The 21,240-nt window shown below is 40.5% G+C and overlaps 2 protein-coding genes across 2 annotated transcripts in view; one reads left to right on the top strand and one right to left on the bottom strand.

The window, feature by feature from the left end:
- Positions 1–2,695, top strand: LOC120062766 (C3a anaphylatoxin chemotactic receptor-like). Its single transcript, XM_039012834.1, has one exon. The coding sequence runs from the start codon at positions 125–127 to the stop codon at positions 1,163–1,165; it is 1,041 nt and encodes a 346-aa protein (XP_038868762.1). The 5' UTR covers positions 1–124; the 3' UTR covers positions 1,166–2,695.
- A 7,999-nt stretch (positions 2,696–10,694) lies between these two features.
- The window catches only part of LOC120062765 (WSC domain-containing protein 2-like), a 46,745-nt gene continuing 36,199 nt past the window's right edge, over positions 10,695–21,240 (bottom strand). The window contains exons 6-8 of the mRNA XM_039012832.1: positions 14,724–14,888; positions 14,389–14,589; positions 10,695–11,544 (exon numbers count right to left, since the gene is read on the bottom strand). Coding sequence (XP_038868760.1) covers positions 11,186–11,544; positions 14,389–14,589; positions 14,724–14,888 — 725 coding nt within the window. The 3' untranslated portion in view covers positions 10,695–11,185. The remainder of the gene's footprint in view (positions 11,545–14,388; positions 14,590–14,723; positions 14,889–21,240) is intronic.

Below are 21,240 nucleotides of genomic sequence, written 5' to 3'. Positions count from 1 at the left end.
CTGACATTTCAATCCTCAAATCTTAAATTAATGTATTGAATGAAATGATATTCAATCTTCCTGCTGTTTGTTTTCTCTGAGGTAGCTGATTTTTATACTTGTGTTTGGACAGAACGAGAGAGCCATGACAGCAGGGATATTAGACACAATTCCAACGAAGGATGATTATTATTATGATGATAGCAAAACCCCTCCAACTCAGTCCTCATTTGGCCAACCACCGGATACATCAGCCAGTTCACAAGGGGACTACATACTCCTTGTGGTCAATGTGGTCATCTTACTGCTGGGGGTTTGTGGGAATGGGGTGGTCATCTGGATAGCTGGTCTCAAGGTGAAAAAGACGGTCAACACCACCTGGTACCTCAGCCTGGCCATCTCCGACTTCATATTCTGTGCCTGTCTCCCCTTCAACATAATCTACATGGTAACAAAGGAGTGGATCTTAGGGCACTTCATGTGCAAGTTCACCTCTTTTGTGATGTTCCTCAACATGTTCAGTAGCATCTTCCTCCTGGTCGTCATCAGTGTTGACCGTTATCTACTTGTCGTATTCCCAGTTTGGGCCCAGAACCAGCGAACCGTGAGGAGGGCCTCTGCAGTTGTGGTTCTTGCCTGGGCCGTCTCTGTTGCACTGAGCATTCCCTCCACAGTGTTTCGTCAGGTAACCACAGATGGCATAAAGTGCTTTAATTATTACCCACACCCAAACAGTCACATAACTGTAGCTGTCAGTCGATTTATCAGTGGCTTTGTGCTCCCGCTCCTCATCATCATCTTCTGCTACTCTGTCCTCATCCTGCGACTGAGGACCAACAGGATGACCAGGTCCTCCAAACCCTTCAGAGTCCTGACTGCACTGATAGCCATGTTTTTCATCAGCTGGCTTCCATACCACGTCTTCATCCTTCTGGAACTTAAAGCCCACGATCAAACTTCTCTAACTGTTAGTCATGAAGGGCTAAATATATCTGTGACTCTGGCTAGTGCAAACAGTTGCCTGAACCCATTTCTGTATGCATTCATGGGCAAAGACTTCAAGCGGAAATGCTGGAACTCTTTCCTTTCTAAGATTGAAAATGCTTTTGATGAGGAGGAACGCTCTTCAAGGAGTAGAGGGACCTCTTTCTCCCAGGCTGATTCAAAAGTTTATACAAATGTCTGATTGCCTTTCAACAAATATTGTAAAACAGGGCAAACTTATGCCCCTTTTAAGTATATTTTATATATTTCCAATACAATAACCCATTAAGTTCACATATTAAGGTCCATAGTTGTGACAATATAATATTTGCTCTGTCTTAGCCAACTGTTATGCAAACTATGCAAATGTTTTAACCCTGAGGAAACAACTAATTTCAAGTTATTTCCTGTAACACCCACTCAATTGTGGTAACGGTATTGTTCAAATGTAGTTGAATGTAATTTTTATCACCATTCAAGTAAAATAAGCAACAATATTGTACTGTATTGTTCTGCATTTCCTGCCATGCATCACCAATCTTTTGGTTGACAGGTTTTTGTGTAATCAGATTTGTACCATGAAATGTAATTCAGCCCACCGTGCCAACATTCATCTGTCAGGTCATCTGCTGTGACACTGAAAGGTCAAGTGTAATTACATATCCTATAGAGGAGCTGAGAATCTTATTGAAGAGCCCTGTGTTTATACTTCACAAAACCGCTGTTTGTCAACAATTATTTTGGATGAACGTGAAGCCTTTGGAACTTCATACTGTACTAATATCTCTTACAAATTGTGAAATAGCTTTTTTCACATGTTAAGCTCAAACTTTCTCATGTGAATCCATATGTTCACATGTATTACATTTAGAGATAACAAGTTAACACCACCTTTCACATGTGAGGAGAATAACGTGTTTTCTCCTCCCATGAATTGCAAGTTTACATGTAAAAAACATTCACATTTGCAGTTACACATGTAAGAATCATTCACATTGTGTAATTGCAAGGTCACATATGGGGCTGAAATAGTGTTATTCCCCTCCCATGTGAAACAGTGGTGTTCACATGTTGCAGTAGCAATTTTTCCACATGGGGAATTGCAAATTATGTAATGCCATTCTACTTTAATTAAGTAATAATTAAAGTGCATAAAAATGAATTATGGTGCCATCCACTTCATTTGTTTTCCTCCATGGTGTTGCATTGATACATGTATATTTAGTACTACCACGAGGAGGAGGCATTCGGAGTGTTTCTGCTGCAGGCGCACGCTCTATTCATACGTTGGTCCGTGGCTGTTGGAAGTAGTCCGGTGAAAAGAACCGAGAAGCTAGTTAGCTAGCAGTGTCTCCTTATTTTTAATATCCTGTGTTCCGGTTTGTATGCATGGTTACGTTTTCAAAATCTAGAGAGAAAATGTTTAACTGAACTGTAATGAGTTTTTGGGTCATTTTGATGTATCATTTAATTGTTTTGACCAATTGGAAAACAAGTGAGATTTTTTTCCATGAACATGAGCGTAGCGAAGCTAAATAACTAGCTAGCTAAATCACTTTTGTATGCAAGTCAATGGTAACATGTTGGCATCTCAGATGATTTAAAAAAATATATTTGATACTTTTCAGATCTCTTAAATTGTAAAAATGTTCACAAACAAGGGCTCATATTGAGGGTATTTGCATGTGTACATATGAACCACGCTAATTATATGTATTTTAGAATGTCATTTTTTATTAAATCTATATCTAATAGCCGCATGCTAATTTCTAACTGCTAGCTTGTTAGCTAGCTTAGTGCTAGGCGCTAGCTAGCCTGCCATTTCATCCCAGCTAGCTAGTTTTAGCTTCCCTTATTGTTAGATGTCCATTTGGATTTTGTTAATTTTTTATTATTTTAAAATGTATTTTAATGTATTTGAAAACTTGTGAATGTGTTTGCTATTGGAATGAATGCAAACAGATGCTTTTCTAAAAAGAGAGGATTTTGAATTTGAAGAGTCAATGTTCTGAGATTGAGAGAAATTTGTAATAAATATACATTGGAAGAGAACCCCAGTGAAACTGAGCTTACTCCGTGTCTTCTTATTGATCCTGTTTAACATGTTAAAATTCACATTAAAATAGTCACGTGATGAGGTATGCCCACCTGTGACTTCAGCATCAATATTGACCCTCTTGGTCTGAATACTTTCCGATGGCACTGTATTGTATAGCTTGTTCTTCGATACCAAAGCAATCTACAATAGAAAATGGGGTGTGTCACTTTCAGTATTACTCACCTTCAATAACAATAATCAAGGATCGTACATCAAGAAAAAATTAAGTATAGTAGATTACTCTAATCTAAACTAATCTATAACTTGAAGAAAATGCCTTTTGATCCTTTGGAGTAGTAAGCTTTCAGTTATATAATTTACAGTGAAAGACCTTTTGGGTCATATTCAAATTAAATAAGTGAACAAAAATATTTAATCCTTAAGAGTATATTGATGCACCCAATCTAAGAAACATAACCAAAAATAAAGGGTTAAATATGTGTACAAAAAACCCAAAATATTTCCTGAGCTTTCTTATATCTCCTAGATATAGGCAGTGGCGTGTATTCATGGATGCCAAGGGAAGCCAGGCTTCCCCCAAAAAATGTACCAAGAACATTTTGTAAAAACATATGAAATGTAGCTTTCATCTCTGTGTTTCAAAATGTTCCTTCAATTCGCAAGAGGCTGAATGCATCTCACCGGAGAAAGCATCAGAGTGAGCAAAACAGCACCCCTCTGTCTCTCTACGTGTAGGCCATCTATCTGATGCTGTCTGGTCCAAACGAGTATGACATTGATACAGCCCGTTGCATTGAATAGAATGAAAGTGAAGCCAGCGAGCATTTGGCCTCCCTTGATAATGTATATAAATTTGCCAATCAGCGTTGAGCTAAACTGAGCGAGCTTAACTGTGAAAGGTCCTGGCGCACCAAAAAAACGTGTCAAGGGAAGCCAGCCTGGATTTTGGAGTCACTCCTGTCAAATCGCATTGAGAGCATTCGTCATTGACAGAAACAACTTGAATTGTTGCATCTCATTGTGTTGTCATTCGGTGGCTAGCTAGCTAAAATTGTCGCTTTCCTAAATTAGCCATGGATGGAGATAGGGATTTTGACTTGTGGTTTTACTTATTTCTCCGTACTGGCCAATGATTATAACGGCGATTCTGATCCAACCATTAATTCATACATGTTGTGCCCCTGGCCCGATAGGATGGAAGTTCAATATGTAGCTAGATATAGATTATTATTATTTATTTTTTTAATGAATATTAAACTCCTTTCGCACAGAACACCCAGCTGGTGATGGTGATAACTGAGTATACCAATCCTTGAATGGAAGTTCAGCTAGCTAGCAAGCATTTTAGCCAGGTAGCCTTGGACAACAAAAAATAAAAGCGTGTACTTTATAACAGAGTGATAAACCGTTTCATCAACATGAAAGAGAGGAGGATGGCATCAACATATTTCTCTACTTGCACGAACGCGCGCACACAGAAATCAGAACCATGGACAGCCACATCATATTTAGTTTACGTTGATTGGACTTAATTGTTTTTGGTATCTTTTAGTTGTCACTGTATTAGACTAAGCAGAGGTGATTTGATGTTTGATTTGAAGTTGAAAGGGTGCTGGAATAGTGGAGACAGTTCTTGTTTTCTTTGCAACTTGCGGTAACTCTCTGTGGTTGTAAATCAATAGTTGTTTAGTGGTCCGAAAATGGCGGAAATATGAACTTTCTTGACCATGCTGTAGGTCATGTACTGTTTGTTACATGCAATATGCTTTGTTGACTAAACCGGAGAGAGGTTGCTATCCGGTTTTGTGATGAAACAAAGGTGTGATTGAATTTTTCTGCCACTGTGTCTTCTTATTGTCTCGGCCTTTAGGCCTATATACTGTATCACGGTCGCAAGGCAAATTAATGAACAGGTTATAGAGCAAACAATGCAATTATCACATAGCATTGGTTGTAATATTACTTTTTTTCTGGCTTCCACAGTGATTTTACCCACACACCGCTACTGGATATACAGTGGGGCAAAAAAGTATTTAGTCAGCCACCAATTGTGCAAGTTCTCCCACTTAAAAAGATGAGAGAGGCCTGTAATTTTCATCATAGGTACACCTCAACTATGACAGACAAAATTAGAAAAAAAATCCAGAAAATCACATTGTAAGATTTTTAATGAATTTATTTGCAAATTATGGAGGAAAATAAGTATTTGGTCAATAACAAAAGTTTATCTCAATACTTTGTTATATACCCTTTGTTGGCAATGACAGAGGTCAAACATTTTCTGTAAGTCTTCACAAGGTTTTCACACACTGTTGCTGGTATTTTGGCCCATTCCTCCATGCAGATCTCCTCTAGAGCAGTGATGTTTTGGGGCTGTTGCTGGGCAACACGGACTTTCAACTCCCTCCAAAGATTTTCTATGGGGTTGAGATCTGGAGACTGGCTAGGCCACTCCAGGACCTTGAAATGCTTCTTACGAAGCCACTCCTTCGTTGCCCGGGCGGTGTGTTTGGGATCATTGTCATGCTGAAAGACCCAGCCACGTTTCATCTTCAATGCCCTTGCTGATGGAAGGAGGTTTTCACTCAAAATCTCACGATACATGGCCCCATTCATTCTGTCCTTTACACGGATCAGTCGTCCTGGTCCCTTTGCAGAAAAACAGCCCCAAAGCATGATGTTTCCACCCCCATGCTTCACAGTAGGTATGGTGTTCTTTGGATGCAACTCAACATTCTTTGTCCTCCAAACACGACGAGTTGAGTTTTTACCAAAAAGTTCTATTTTGGTTTCATCTGACCATATGACATTCTCCCAATCTTCTTCTGGATCATCCAAATGCTCTCTAGCAAACTTCAGACGGGCCTGGACATGTACTGGCTTAAGCAGGGGGACACGTCTGGCACTGCAGGATTTGAGTCCCTGGCGGCGTAGTGTGTTACTGATGGTAGGCTTTGTTACTTTGGTCCCAGCTCTCTGCAGGTCATTCACTAGGTCCCCCCGTGTGGTTCTGGGATTTTTGCTCACCGTTCTTGTGATCATTTTGACCCCACGGGGTGAGATCTTGCGTGGAGTCCTAGATCGAGGGAGATTATCAATGGTCTTGTATGTCTTCCATTTCCTAATAATTGCTCCCACAGTTGATTTCTTCAAACCAAGCTGCTTACCTATTGCAGATTCAGTCTTCCCAGCCTGGTGCAGGTCTACAATTTTGTTTCTGGTGTCCTTTGACAGCTCTTTGGTCTTGGCCATAGTGGAGTTTGGAGTGTGACTGTTTGAGGTTGTGGACAGGTGTCATTTATACTGATAACAAGTTCAAACAGGTGCCATTAATACAGGTAACGAGTGGAGGACAGAGGAGCCTCTTAAAGAAGAAGTTACAGGTCTGTGAGAGCCAGAAATCTTGCTTGTTTGTAGGTGACCAAATACTTATTTTCCACCATAATTTGCAAATAAATTCATAAAAATCCTACAATGTGATTTTCTGGATTTTTTTCCCTCATTTTGTCTGTCATAGTTGAAGTGTACCTATGATGAAAATTACAGGCCTCTCTCATCTTTTTAAGTGGGAGAACTTGCACAATTGGTGGCTGACTAAATTATTTTTTGCCCCACTGTAGGACAGATACTTCAAAACGTAATTCCTTTTTAGAATAATTTTGACTGTCTTTTTTGCCGTTCATGAATGTGTTATTCAATGCATTTCTATGGGCTATAGTAGTAAAGGCCAAATTCAATATTTTTATCAAATAATGTAATGTTTTTTGTTTATCTGAAGGGGTCCTAAAATTTTAAAACCAATAGCTAAATCATCAATGGTATGACCATCTTAAAACAATGCCATATGTTACAGTAGCTTAGTAGAAACCCTCCCCCCAACACCTTAGACTTTTAGTTAAATAATCAACCTACATATCTCTTCATTATGAAGTCAATCATACAGACACAAAATCTAAAAATAGAGTTACAGTATACTATGTGGGTATGCTTGAGAACTCAACGGTGTTGAATAACATTCCCCGGCAACAAAGTGAGGTGACATACTATCATTGATTGTAAACCCCAGCCTGTATTGAAATCTACAGTTCTTTCAAAAATCGTTAGGGTTAGGGTTAGTATTAAACCCCTTTGTTATGGCAAGCCAAAATAAGTTCAGGGGTAAAAATGAGCTCAACAAGTCACTCTGTGTGCAATAATAAGGTTTAACTGTCACGTTCTGACCATAGTTCTTGTGTGTTTTGCTTGTTTTAGTGTTGGTCAGGACGTGAGCTGGGTGGGCATTCTATGTGTTGTGTCTAGTCTGTCTGTTTCTATGTTTGGCCTAATATGGTTCTCAATCAGAGGCAGGTGTTTTGTGTTGTCTCTGATTGGGAATCATATATAGGTGGCTTGTTTTGTGTTGGGGATTGTGGGTGGTTGTTTCCTGTCTTTGTGTTTTCTCTGCACCAGATAGGGCTGTATCGGTTTGCCACATTTTGTTATTTGTAAGTGTTCACAGTTTCGTCATTAAACATGTTGAGCACTGGCTACGCTGCGTGTTGGTCCGATCCCTGCTACACCTCCTCTTCAGACGAAGAGGAGGAAGGCTGCCGTTACATTAACATGATTTTTGAATGACTACCTCATCTCTGTACCCCACACATACAATTATCTGTAACTTAGTTGAGCAGTGAATTTCAAACAGATTCAACCACAAATACCAGGGAGGTGTTCCAATGCCTGGCTAAGGAAGGCACCTATTGGTAGATGGGTACAAAAAAGCAGACAATAGTTCTAAGTTTGAGCATGGTGACACTTTGGATGGTGCGTCAATACAACCAGTCTCTACAAAGATACAGGAGTCCTTCCTAACTCAGTCGCCGGAGAGGAAGGAAACCGCTCAGGGATTTCACCATGAGGCCAATGGTGACTTTAAAACAGTTAGAGTTTAATGGCTGTGATAGGAGAAAACTGAGGATGGATCAAGAACATTGTAGTTGCTCCACAATACTAACCTAAATGACAGAGTGAAAAGAAGGAAGCCTGTACAGAATACAAATATTCCAAAACATCCATGTTTGTAACAAGGCACTAAAGTAATACTGCAAAAAAATTGGCAAAGCAATTAACTTTTTGTCCTGAATACAAAGTGTTATTATTGTGGAAAATCCAATACTACACATTACTGAGTACCACTCTCCATATCTTCAAGCATAGTGGTGACTCCATCATGTTAAGGGTATGCTTGTAATCGTTAAGGACTAGGGAGTTTTTCAGGATAAAAAGAAATGGAATGGAACTGAGCACATGCAAAATCCTAGAGGAAAACCTGGTTCAGTCTGCTTTCCACCTGACAATGGGAGATGAACTCACCTTTCACCAGGATAATAACCTAAAACTCAAGGCCAAATCTACAATGGAGTTGCTTTACAAAGAAACTAGTTAATGTTCCTGAGTGGCTGAGTTACAGTTTTGATTTAAATCTACTTAGAATCTATGGCAAGCCCTGAAAATGGTTGTCGAACAATGATCTACAACCAATTTGACAGACCTTGAAGAATTAAAAAAATAATAATGAGCAAATGTTGCACAATACAGGTGTGGAAAACTCTTAGAAACCTAACCAGCTGTAATTGCCACCAAAGGTGCAATCTACAAAGTGTGAATACTTATGTAAATGAGATATTTCTGTATTTCATTTTCAATAAATTTGCAAAAATTTCTAAAAGCATGTTTTCACTTTGTCATTATGGTGTAGATGGGTGAGAAATAAATGTAATCAATTTTGAATTCAGGCTGTAACACAACAAAATGTGGAACAAGTATTAATACTTTCTGAAGGAACTGTATTAGTCCAATGGAAATCTGTTTGAGTTCTCAAGCATTCTATCATTTCAGACACAGCAGTTGCATTAATTGCATAACTAGAACCTTGGTATTTTGCTTTCAGAAGTTAGAACACTCTCAACACTAGTGTGTCTGGTGATGCGTTAAGTGGCCAGTTGAATTAAGCAATAAGGCCTGAGGAGGTGTGGTATATGGCCAATATACCACGGCTAAGGACTGTTCTTACGCAACGCGGAGAGCCTGGACACAGCCCTTAGCCGTGGTATATTTGCCATATACCACAAACTCCCAAGGTGCATTTTTGCTATAATAAACTGGTTATCAATGTAATTAGAGCAATACAAATAACTGTTTTGTCATACTCACGGTATCCCATCTAATATACCACAGCTGTCAGACAATCAGCATTCAGGGCTCGAACCACCCAGTTTATAATATCAAATATCATCAACAATATATTCACATTACCAATAATATTTGATATTACTACTCATTTTCCCCCCTACATTTCAACTTAAAGCCAACAGCCAACTGTCAGGAAAGGCACTGCATTATAATTTTACTTCAAACCACCATTATGAGAAAAAAATACTGGTTCTGCAGAGTCATTTAGCAGAAGTGAAAGATTCGAAATAGAGCTGTTTACAGAAAATAACGTTCAATGAATCCACAATAAATTCATTGTGCACAGTGTGGTTAGCTGACCACCTCTGACGAGATGGATGAACAAGCAGTCGATGAGTTGATCAGTAGAATCGAGGCTAGTTATTGAAAGGGCTGTCTTGACAAGAGGCAGGAATGTTCCATTGAGCCTGTTGGTCAAAACAAACTATGGAGGGTTTATTATTCAGTGTTCCAGAGTTGTTGTCAGTAACGAAAAGGACTTCTGTACAGACATAATACATCAGTAGGACTGATACAGCACAGTTTTATGTCAGGCCACTGCTCCAGAAAACTAGAGATGCTGTATGATAGTGCTGTATCACCTAAGGCTCTCCTCATAGGAATACTGCTGAAGAATGAGGAGAAGAGTGGGGAGACCTGTCCTCATGGTGTGTCCGCAGGGATGGATGGAGAGACGAATGTTCAGTCCCATTCATTGCATCTTCTAGGTGGACTTGGCTATATTCAATCAGATCCGCTTTATCCAATATCCGATAGCGGTTAGAGCTGTCAAATCCACTCAGCCAGCACAGCCACAAGTGGCTCCTGGAATTATAACACAGACATTGCCATTGGATCGCACTGAGTCGCATTATCAGAAACCCTATGCAGCATTGTTCAAAAATGTCCTCATTATTTTATTTAAAGATTTTTACATTTGAACGTAATTATTTCTTATATAGCCTACACTTTCTCTTTCTGAACTTCTAACTTGAGCGGGGCGGGTGTTGCTTCATGACAATGATCGCAAGAGCAGCTGCTCACCAATTTGAAGGCTCCAATGCAGTTCCACCTCTGACTTTCCAAATCATCCTCTATTTGGGTGCCTGCTATCGCCAGTTAATTCTTTATCTGATTCAATCTAGGTCTTAGTTGCTTTCTCCAACCAAGTCACGGATCGGATCCTGAGTGTCGCAGCCGTCTAAGGCACTGGTTTGGACCACATCCTCATTTTAAGTCCAGTAGCTTTCAAATATACAGTATTCAGCAAACGGAAGTATACATATAGTATATTTCATCTCTAACAAAACAAAACATTTAGTTGAAAATGGCAGACCATTAAAAGGTTTTGTGACCATTTTTAAACCATTTCATAAAAGAGTATTTGTTATTCTAATCTGTGATAGCAGCAGATCCTATTCAATAACATACATTATGCATACACCGACTTCTTACAGTTCTTTTTAATCATCACTTTCAGATGAACAGGAATTTGCTCCTTGTGGTCAGCTGACAGTAATCCAACCATTATGTACTTGGATGTGCTTCCAACACAGCTACTGTACCTTAATGTTAAGTCATAGTGCACAACACATACATGTGCATAGAGGGGGAAGTGCTTCTCATTGGTCCTTATTTGAGTTCCCCAATGAATCCATATTCATCAGCCAAGTAGCTAAATGTCATTTCTAAAGCAGTATACATTATGATGCTGTTGTCATAATCAGCCAGTTAAACTAATAAAGAAAAAGGGATGTGCAAACTAAGGAGACAAATAAAGAGGTGGAGGGGAATAGGGAAGTACTTTAAATACAAATGTATTTCCTACACATAGATTTTCAGTTCATGTGACATTTTGGACATGGATGCCATTAATCCCAGAACAATATGTGCGAAGGGAAGGGATATAAGAACAGAATGAGAAAGAGAGAGGGAGAGGGAAAGGAGATCATATCATCTCGAAGTTGGTCGGTACTCCTTGGGCACCCCGGCCATGTTCCTCTTCTTAAGGGCAGCGTCTACAGTCATGACCAGTTCGTCAATGCTAGCACGCATCTCGGGTGTGTACGGGTCATACTCCAGCTTACGCAGGCCAGAGCGCTTGAAGTTGCCATCCTTCTGTCCCTCTACACAGAGCAGGCGGTCCTCGGCCACCTCCAGGCCCAGAAACAGGACCATGTCCTTGAGCTTGGAGAACAGCTCCCTCTTCAGCTCTTCAAAGTGGACCACGTGGATGTTCCTCCCATAACGCAGCCAGTCCAGCGTGTGGGATGCCCACCAAGGAGCATAGTTCTTCACAAACTCAGGCCACTCTGCAAAACAACACAGGAAGTAGATTTATTTTTTATTTTTTTAAGGGTACACAATTGAGCCCCGGATACATCAAAGTGTAAATGATTCTAATAAAAAAATTGAAGAAAACACCCATAAATGGGGCACTATTGGCTGAATGAACAGCAGTAAAGAATACAATTTGAGAGAAGCAGGTCATTTCTGCAGCTCTAAACATCCCCAGGGATTCCTGGGTAGTGAATTCAACAGAGGAGGTCTCTCTTCTAGCAGGCACATCCTTTTTTTTCAGCAGGAAATTAAGCTGTGAAGAAAGGTACACACCCCCTTCCCCCATCCCCTTTCCTTGCAGAATAATCTTCAAACACTGATGTTATTTCATTTGAGAGGTCTGGTACAATTCAACTAGTGTAATCACAGCAGATAATGCATTCTCTGAGACACGGGCTTCCTTAAGGAGATTAAATTAATGACATGGAGCAAAGCAAGTTTTAGTCCTTTTAGCAGACAGACAGACCTGCTGCAGTCTGGTAGGCTCATGATTTACCACCAGGGTCAATGGAGGGCTGCATGGGAGAACATACTGTTGAGCAGGTAACAGCTAGGACAGAGATCTCCTGTTGTGGCACCAGTAGGTCTACCAGCACCCCACAGTCTACACTGTTGTTCAATTGGCTGTTAAGACAGTTCACTTCACCATACAATTTTGGAATACTTTACTGGAGAAACTTTCAATCATTTATAATCTACAGTTCATAAAGGAATTGGCAGGCAAAGCCAGGGCTGCGTTATCATGTACTGTATTTTTACTAGGAGGAGAGGGATGTTTGTTAAAGTGTAATCCCTGCTGTGTTAGCAGTGCAGGCGTTGGGATTCAGATGATATGGGAGTGGAAGCTACACTGCCATAGTGAACTACAGAAGGACATTGCATGTTAAAGTGAAACAGAGTCTGCCACAGTTCTCTTCTCAGATAGCAACACAAAATCTGGAGGCCCAAAACACCACAGCTATTGAATCGCCCTTGAACAAACCTCATGTTTTGTATGCCAAGCCCAGGAAGGTTTGGTTAAATAACTACAGTAGACTGTCCTAATCAGAGCAGGATAGTACAATTCAACCATTTGAATGTAGTATGTGATGGATAGACGTTTGTTTGCTTGTCAGCTAGTTGGGATTCAGTTAGAAGTCAGAATGTGCAGTTAATTTCTGGCCATGGACCAAGGTTGTTGAGCTCCTCTGGAAATCAGGAAGTACAGAATGTTAGCCTCTAAGCACAATATGAAAATGTGAAAGTAGTTGGGGCCCAGGGGGCCAAAAAGCTAATACAGTAAAGTGAAAGGAGCTGAGTGAATAACTAAATTATGTAGCCAAGGGACAATTGTTGGTTTAGAGAATGTCGGATATTCTTTTTGACAAATTCAATCATCCACATAATCATTCAGAGACCACTTCCGAATATGACACATCGCCTACTGATACTTATGCATGTGTAACATTCAAGCTCTGGCCAAAATAAGTTATGCCCCCAAGGTAATTGTATGAGGCTACAGTGCATTGAAAGGCAACAGTAACTCTAACGTTCTTACACAATGTCCTGCTGACTCAGATATTCCATCCCAAACTGCACCCTATTCCCTATTTAGTGCAATACCCCTATGGGCTCTGGTCTAAAGTATTGAACTTTATAGCTATTATGGTGTCATTTGGAGCATGCCAGGGACTCTTCTTCCCTCCAGATCACAACTGGCAGCTGTCAGAAAGCCTTTTCTCTCTCTAACGCTCTTACATCATCGCTACACCTACAAATAAAAGAGAAACAATCATGGCAGACAGCAGTCTGAATCTGCTGATGTTTTCGAATGCTGGGGTCTGCAAGGCTTCATCTCTCTCCCCTGAAAATCTCACTGGAGATTTCAGATAGGAGCCGGTTGCCATGGTTACTGACACACTCGAGTGTGTCGAGGGAAAAATACACAACATTAAAAAAAATCTGCCTGTTGGAGAAGCTGAAATTGAGAAAATCTTATAACACGATAATCTGTTTATTTAAAAAAAAAATATCCGAAGACAATTCAAATTGAAAAAGGGATTGTAGAGTCTAGAAAGTGTGCAGAGAAACTGATTACTCAGTGAAGACATCAAAACTATGAAATAACACATATGGATAGATTTTAGATTTTAGATTCTTCAAAGTAGCCACAATTTGCAAAGCTGTCATCAAGGCAAAGGGTGGCTACTTTGAAGAATCTCAAATATAAAATATGTTTTGATTTGTTTAACACTTTTTTGGTTACTACATGATACCATATGTGTTATTTCATAGTCTTGATGTCTTCACTATTATTCTACAATGTAGAGAATAGTAAAAATAAAGAAAAACCCTTGAATGAGTAGACGTGTCCAAACTTTTTTCTGGTACTGTAAATTGAAATCCTCTGTTGGTTTACCACATTAGTTGATAAGGAGAGAGCCACTGAACATTGGCACACAGTAGCATAATGGAGGAAGGGCACATCTACATTATACCAACCCTGTTCATATCTGTTGAGTTCACCAAGTCATGACTCATCAATAATCAGACAATTGGGTAAAACTTTACATTACCCTTATTACTGTGCAACTATACTCATGTAATTACTGTGTAACAGTATTGTAACTACACATTGTACTTAGACTGTACTTACAGCAGTAACCCTATTAACCTTAGCCCTAACCCTAGCATCTTGTCCACATCCTGGCTCAACCCCAACCCTAAGTACAGTGTAAATAAAGTGATATAAAGAGTAATGACAATAGTTGTTACACTGTAATTACAGCAATAATTACATAGCAATACGGGCACTGTATCATTGTCTGAAGTCTCACCTTTCCCTCTCCAGTGGGCCTGTGAGGCAAATCCAATATGGCCGCCGTACTTGCGGTTGAACTCAGCCATGAGGGCTTTATAAGGGTTGCGGATCATGACGATGCTGGCGTCAAAGGCTTCAATCTCCTTCTTGCCGCTCTCATGTGTTTTAATGCAGACGTTCCTACCACTCCGCCAATGGTCTCGCTCACCTTTGAAGCCTTTTAAAAGAAAAAACAACGACAAAACGTGAACATGCTTAATAGTGTAATTTTGCCTGTGACTGCATGACTTCCCAATGTATAACTATCCAGTACCCATGTCACCTGTTACCTCCAGGTTAGGCCTACAGTACCTTTGTTGTAGAGGGAGCCATCAAAGTAGTAGCTGCCTGTGTAGAAGCCAGTGGCCAGCTCTATGAGGTGGCGGGCCCAGGTGTTGCCAGCCCCGGGGAAGCTGGCCAGGGCCATCAGCTGCTTGGAACGCGTGGGCAGGAAGTGCCGGTCCATACAACGGTTATCTGAGGGAACACAGGAAAGAACACAGGTCACACGTGATACACAATAATACATGATACACAATAATACATGATAATACATGAAATACTCAGAATTATTTGTGTTCCTTCCAAAAAATGTAATGTTATGAAAATGTTATGAACCAGACACAAACTTTAAATACAATACTAGCTGGTGAGTGAGTGAGAATGTCAAAGGGCCTATGTACTTTAGCATGACAGAGGGAATCTCAAAGGGCCCCTGTAAGCCCCTGAATGACTGGTGAACATAGAAAGCTATTTCAGGGTCATACATCCTACATTTAACATTTTTGAGAAGGAGGATTATTTAAGATGTCCTTTGAGGAGGTAGGGTTTCAGGTGCTTTTGGAAGATGGACAGGGACTCTGCTGTCTTAGCTTCAGGGGGAAGCTGGTTCTAACATTGGGGTGCCAGGACAGAGAAGAGCTTGGGCTGAGCTGAGTGGGAGCTGCCCTCCCCTCCCGTAGTGGTGGGAGGGCAAATAGACCAGAGGTGGCAGAACGGAGTGCTCGGGTTGATGTGTAGGGTTTGATCGTAGCCTGAAGGTAGGGAGGGTAGTTCATCTTGCTGCTCCGTAGGCAAGCAGCATGGTCTTGTAGTGGATGCGAGCTTCGACTGGAAGAAAATGGAGTGTGCGGAGGAGCGGGTTGACATGGGAGAACTTGTGAAGTTTGAAAACCAGGCGGGCTGCAGCGTTCTGGATAAGTTGCAGGGGTTTGATGACATAAGCGGGGAGCCCAGCCAACAGCGAGTCGCAGTAGTCCATACGGGAGATGACAAGTGCCTAGACCTTGAGCAGACAGGTGCTTCTACTACAGAGAAAGAACTGGGCAAAGGTAATGTATATCGCCATTGAAATCCAGTCATTGCTTCAAATGTCCTGCACTATACAACACAACGACCCTCATGACATAGAGACTGACTCAGTAGATGTGTAAGCTTTGTGAGTAATGTGGTTGGTGTGAGTGGAGCTCTGTGTTGATTATGATGTTATAACTCTGGAGGCTGTTTAACCCTTTACACTCGTGGGAATTGGCCTATATGGATAGGGATAAATGTAAATGTTGCATGGTAGCAATTGAAAGGGAACAGTTAGGAGATTATGGTGTTAGGTTCTAATTCTCAGAGTAAAAAACTCAACGGACACTATGAAAGCTTAACCAAGTTAATTCTTCCAAGAGGGTCAATACAGCTGCATTCAGACAAAAAGATTTGCACACAAGCACTGATATTTAACCCTTCCTCCTTGGCTGAGTCTCCTCCTACACATCTGAACAAACATAATATCTTTACTGCTAGGCAGGAAACTCAAGTAATACGGCCATAAACTTTTCTTTCTCCCTTAACGTGACTTGAACTCGACCCCCTTCATCACTAATTCATGGCTCTCTCCCCTCACATGCCTGCCACATGTGATCGCTTCCCTGCACTCAGTACCTTACAAGCTTAATTGCACACACTATATACCTTCCTCCCACAGGTAACCATTAACTTCTGTTCCAGACCCTCTAACCCTAAGTACTCAATCTTTCAATAGGATCCCTGATATAATGTAAATGTTATACATTACCCTCTCTCCCTCAGTGACATGAATAAGCATATTTCATATTCTCAGAACCTAACAATGGGAAAGTTATAAGATCAAAGTTGAGGACACAACAGTTCACCTGACACAAGACTGAATCCAAACATTACCCTGTTGATTTTATGTGCATTTTACATTTACTGTACTTTTCGCCGCCTGTTTTCATAACGAAATCTGAGAATACTCTGGATACATTCAGTAACATGATAAGAATATTCCTGGGAAAATGTGGGGTATGTACAACAAATAGACAAAACAATGACAAAGGTTTGAGTGAGAGGACTAACTGGTTTCTCCACATGGCCACACATCTCTACAAAGTGTGCACAGTTCCTAAGTCATTTCAAAGCACTCTTATGACTCAAAGAAGAGTCTTTAACTATAAGGTTCTTTTTTGAGCTCTCCCAGCTGTGCTGTTGACCACAATTTTAGTTGTTTTGTTTGGAACACAACCCTCCTACCTGACAGTAGCCAATTTAAATCTGCTGTGAATAAGAGTAAATGCCCATTCCGAGAGCAACACTCACACACTCACACACTATAGCAAGAGAGCAGGGAAGGGGTGAAAAAGTAGGCTGTTTCATTTTCATAGTATCACTTTTACAGTATAGACTCATTTTCACCTCAACTACCTCTTACCCCCAGAATATTGACTTGGTGCCGATACTCCTTGTATATAGCCTCGTTATAGTTATTTTATTGTGTTACTATTTCCTTCTTACATTTTAACTCTGCATTGTTGGGAAAGGGCTCATGAGTAAGCATTTCATGGTAAAGTCTACACCTGTTGTACAGTACCTGTCGAAAGTTTGGACACCTGGTTTTTCTTAAGTTTTACTATTTTCTACATTGTAGAATATTAGTGAAGATATCAAAACTATGAAATAACACATATGGAATCATAACGAAAAAAAGTGTTAAACTAATCAATATATTTTATATTTCAGATTCTTCAAAGCAGCCACCCTTTGCCTTGATGACAGCTTTGCACTCTTGGCTTTCTCTCAACCAGCTTCATGAGGTAGTCACCTGTAATACATTTCAATTAACAGGAATTTCTTTCCTTCTTAATGCGTTTGAGCCAATCAGTTGTGTTGTGACAAGGTAGGGGTGGTATTCAGAAGAAAGCCCAATTTGATAAAAGACCAAGTCTATATTATGGTAAGAACAGCTCAAATAAGCAAAGAGAAACAATACTACTCCAAGACATGAAGGTCAGTCAATCCGGAAAATGTCAAGAACTTTGAAAGCTTCTTCAAGTGCAGTCGCAAAAAACATCAAGCACTATGATGAAACTGGCTCTCATGAGGACTGTCAGAGAAAAGAAAGACCCAGAGTTACCTCTGCTGTAGAGGATAAGTTCATTAGAGTTAACGGCACCTCAAATAAATGCTTCAGAGAGTTCAAGTAACAGGCACATCTCAACATCAACTGTTCAGAGGAGACTGCCTGAATCAGACCTTCATGGTCAAATTTCTGCAAAGAAACCACTACTAAAGGACACCAATATAAAGAAGAGACTTGCTTGGGCCAAGAAACACGAGTAATGGACAATAGACCAGTGGAAATCTGTCCTTTGGTCTGATGAGTCCAAATTTGAGATTTTGGGCTCCAACCGCTGTGTTTTTGTGAGACGCAGAGTAGGTGAACAGATGATCTCCGCATGTGTGTTTCCCACCGTGAAGCATGGAGGAAGAGGTATGATGGTGTGGAGGTGCATTGCTGGTGACACTGTCAGTCATTTATTTAGAATTCAAGGCACACTTAACCAGCATGGCTACCACAACATTCTGCAGAGATACGCCATCCCATCTGGTTTGCACTTAGGGGAAAAAATAATGTTTTTCAACAGGACAATGACCCAACACACCTCCAGGCTGTGTAAGGGCTATTTGACCAAGAAGGAGAGTGTTGCGGTGCTGCATCAGATGACCTGGCCTCCACAATCACCCGACCTCAACCCAATTGAGATGGTTTGGGATGAGTTGGACCGCAGAGTGAAGGAAAAGCAGCCAACAAGTGCTCAGCATATGTGGGAACTCCTTCAAGACTGTTGGAAAATCATTCCAGGTGAAGCTGGTTGAGAGAGTGCCAAGAGTGTGCAAAGCTGTCATCAAGGCAAAGAAGAATGGCTACTTTGAAGAATCTAAAATATAAAATATAATTCGATTTGTTTCTCACTTTTTTGGCTACTACATGATTCCATATGTGTTATTTCATAGTTTTGATGTCTTCACTATTATTCTACAATCTATAAAATAGTAAAAATAAAGAAAAACCCTTGAATGAGTAGGTGTGTCCAAACTTTTGACTGGTACTGTATATCTGAAATGCAGCCATATACACAATAACTGACATTTTGCACACAAGAAATCACGCTACAGTATGTTGAAGAGAAGCACCACAAAGACTGATAGGCCAAGACGTGCTCATTAAAACAGCACAAACCGTAACCATCGATTTAGGACCATAGCTAGTCAAGGCGATGAAAGCATAACGCTAGATGCACTGCCAATTTCGACACCACCTGAGTGGACAGCCAGACAACAGGAGCACTGTGCAAGTGCTCACCTCAGAGCACAACCAACTGGCTACATTGGTCCTATACCCATCAATAACGCAAACCTGTATATCTATCAATAGCAATTAGACCTGCAAAAGCAAGGAATAACATTAAAAATCACAGTAAAAAGCAAAGGCCTAAATTGTACATTACATTCCGAAATCAACCAAACAACCAGTAGGCTTACATGAAGGAAAACCAATTAATTAATAATTATGTTGTTGTTTACGGCCCCTTATAAATGCAACCTTGGTCAGGTGGGCATAATTTGAAAGTTTGTTCTTTTTACGCATAGAAAGGAGTCATGAGCAATGTTCTCTCTAATTTTGGTGGGCACTGAGGGCATTTTTGGTCTTGTGAGCGGAAACTTGAAGTTGTGAGAATTTTGTGCAACTTCCAAGCTGGGTTTACAGTGAACACTGAGGCTGTACCCTTACAGTTTTAGACAGTAGCCAATAGGCTATTGTGGCTATTTCGGTATAATGTAGCCCTACCAACAAAACCAATGGAGCAAATCCAATAACATGTTCACATGGAAATAGCTTTTGATTTCTATGATATAGCCTACAGTAGCCTATATGTGGTGTTCAATGCAGGCCTACATTGCATGAGACTTTTAAAAAGGTTTTACATTATGAAGGGCTTGACATTAATTCATGATTTTTTACATGGTCTGTAACACCATAGGCCAAATACTGCAGGTGACTGTAAATTGCATTGTATGGTGCAAGAAACCACTTTACAAACTACAATTAATTATTACTACCATACAGATAATTAGACAATGTAGGCTATCCCTCTGCATATTGGCGTATTTGCATATTCAAGCCTGTCTCAAAATACAACACCTCCCCTTTAATTAAGACACAAGCTTTTTACCTGACTGGCTTTTCAAAGACAGCTTGAAATGCAGTCTACACGTTTTGTGCTCTTGTAGGAAGAAGCAGTAACACCCCATTGCTGACCTATACTTATCTATAACTGGGCTAAGAATATCACCCAATGTACTCTTGATCTTAAAAGCGCATTTATTGATCTGAAAAGTGCATTCACTTGCGGGTTATTGAAAGACCGCTCGTGGGCTACCCCGCCAATATAATTTTAATCCATTGCGCTCTGGCTCTGCCTACAACAAAATTACAGACTCAAGGTTGCAAAGTTAGATTTGTTATGGTTTGTTGCATTGAAAATGGGCTGATATAATGTTGACTAGATCACAGGAAAAACTTGATCTATATAGTGCGAACTCAGTGAAGTTCAATCTCTTGCATCTCTGCACAGCTTGGTATTTCGTCTGCACCGCAGTCCTGCAGGAGGTGCGCACGTGCGCAATTTAGAGGGAACATTGGTCATGTGAGGCGGGTGTTCCGCTATGAATTTTCTTCACAATAGACAAATATGGGTTCATTCTGTTCAGAACAACCCAGGGTATGAAGCAATGTCATCTTGTAACTGTACATCAATGATAGTGATCATAAATGTTGACACTGTATATGACATGAGTTTTATGAAATGAAAATGTGAAGTGCTTGGCTTGCTTGTATGACATCAAAGCTATATTTATTATAATCCTGAACTTCGTATCTTTCAAAATGCATCTAGTCATCCTAATTTACATAATTTCCCTCACTCAGACAACAAAACGTGCAAAAGTTGCCAGATTAGCAACTTCTTGTTGCATGAGGTGCTTAAATTCAGAACGGCTGTCAGTCAAACTCGACTCCTCTGATGTAAAAAAATACAGACCAGTATCACTTTTTTATTTTCTTTCCAAAACAGTGTGCCGTCTTTGACCAACTCTCTAGCTATCTCTCTCAGAACAATCTAATTGACCCTTACCAGTCAGGCTTCAAGACGGGTCACTCAACCGAGACTGCTCTTCTCTGTGTCATGGAGGCTCTCCGCACTGCCAAAGCTAAATCTCTATCCTCTGTTCTCATCCTCCTAGATCTATCCGCTACCTTCGACATAGTGAACCATAAGATCCGTCTCTCCACCTTCTCGGAGCTGGGCGTCTCAGGCTCTACACACTCTTGGATTGCATCCTACCTGGCATGCCGCTCCTACCAGGTGTCATGAAGAGGATCTGTGTCTGCTCCACGTACTCTCAAGACTGGTGTCCCCCAGGGCTCGGTACTAGGCCCTCTCCTCTTCTCTCTATACACCAAGTCACTTGGCTCTGTCAT

Source organism: Salvelinus namaycush, chromosome 18 (assembly GCF_016432855.1).
Source record: "Salvelinus namaycush isolate Seneca chromosome 18, SaNama_1.0, whole genome shotgun sequence".
Lineage (NCBI taxonomy): Eukaryota > Metazoa > Chordata > Actinopteri > Salmoniformes > Salmonidae > Salvelinus > Salvelinus namaycush.
Note: the sequence above shows the minus strand (reverse complement) of the source record. Positions and strands in the feature narration are given on the sequence as shown.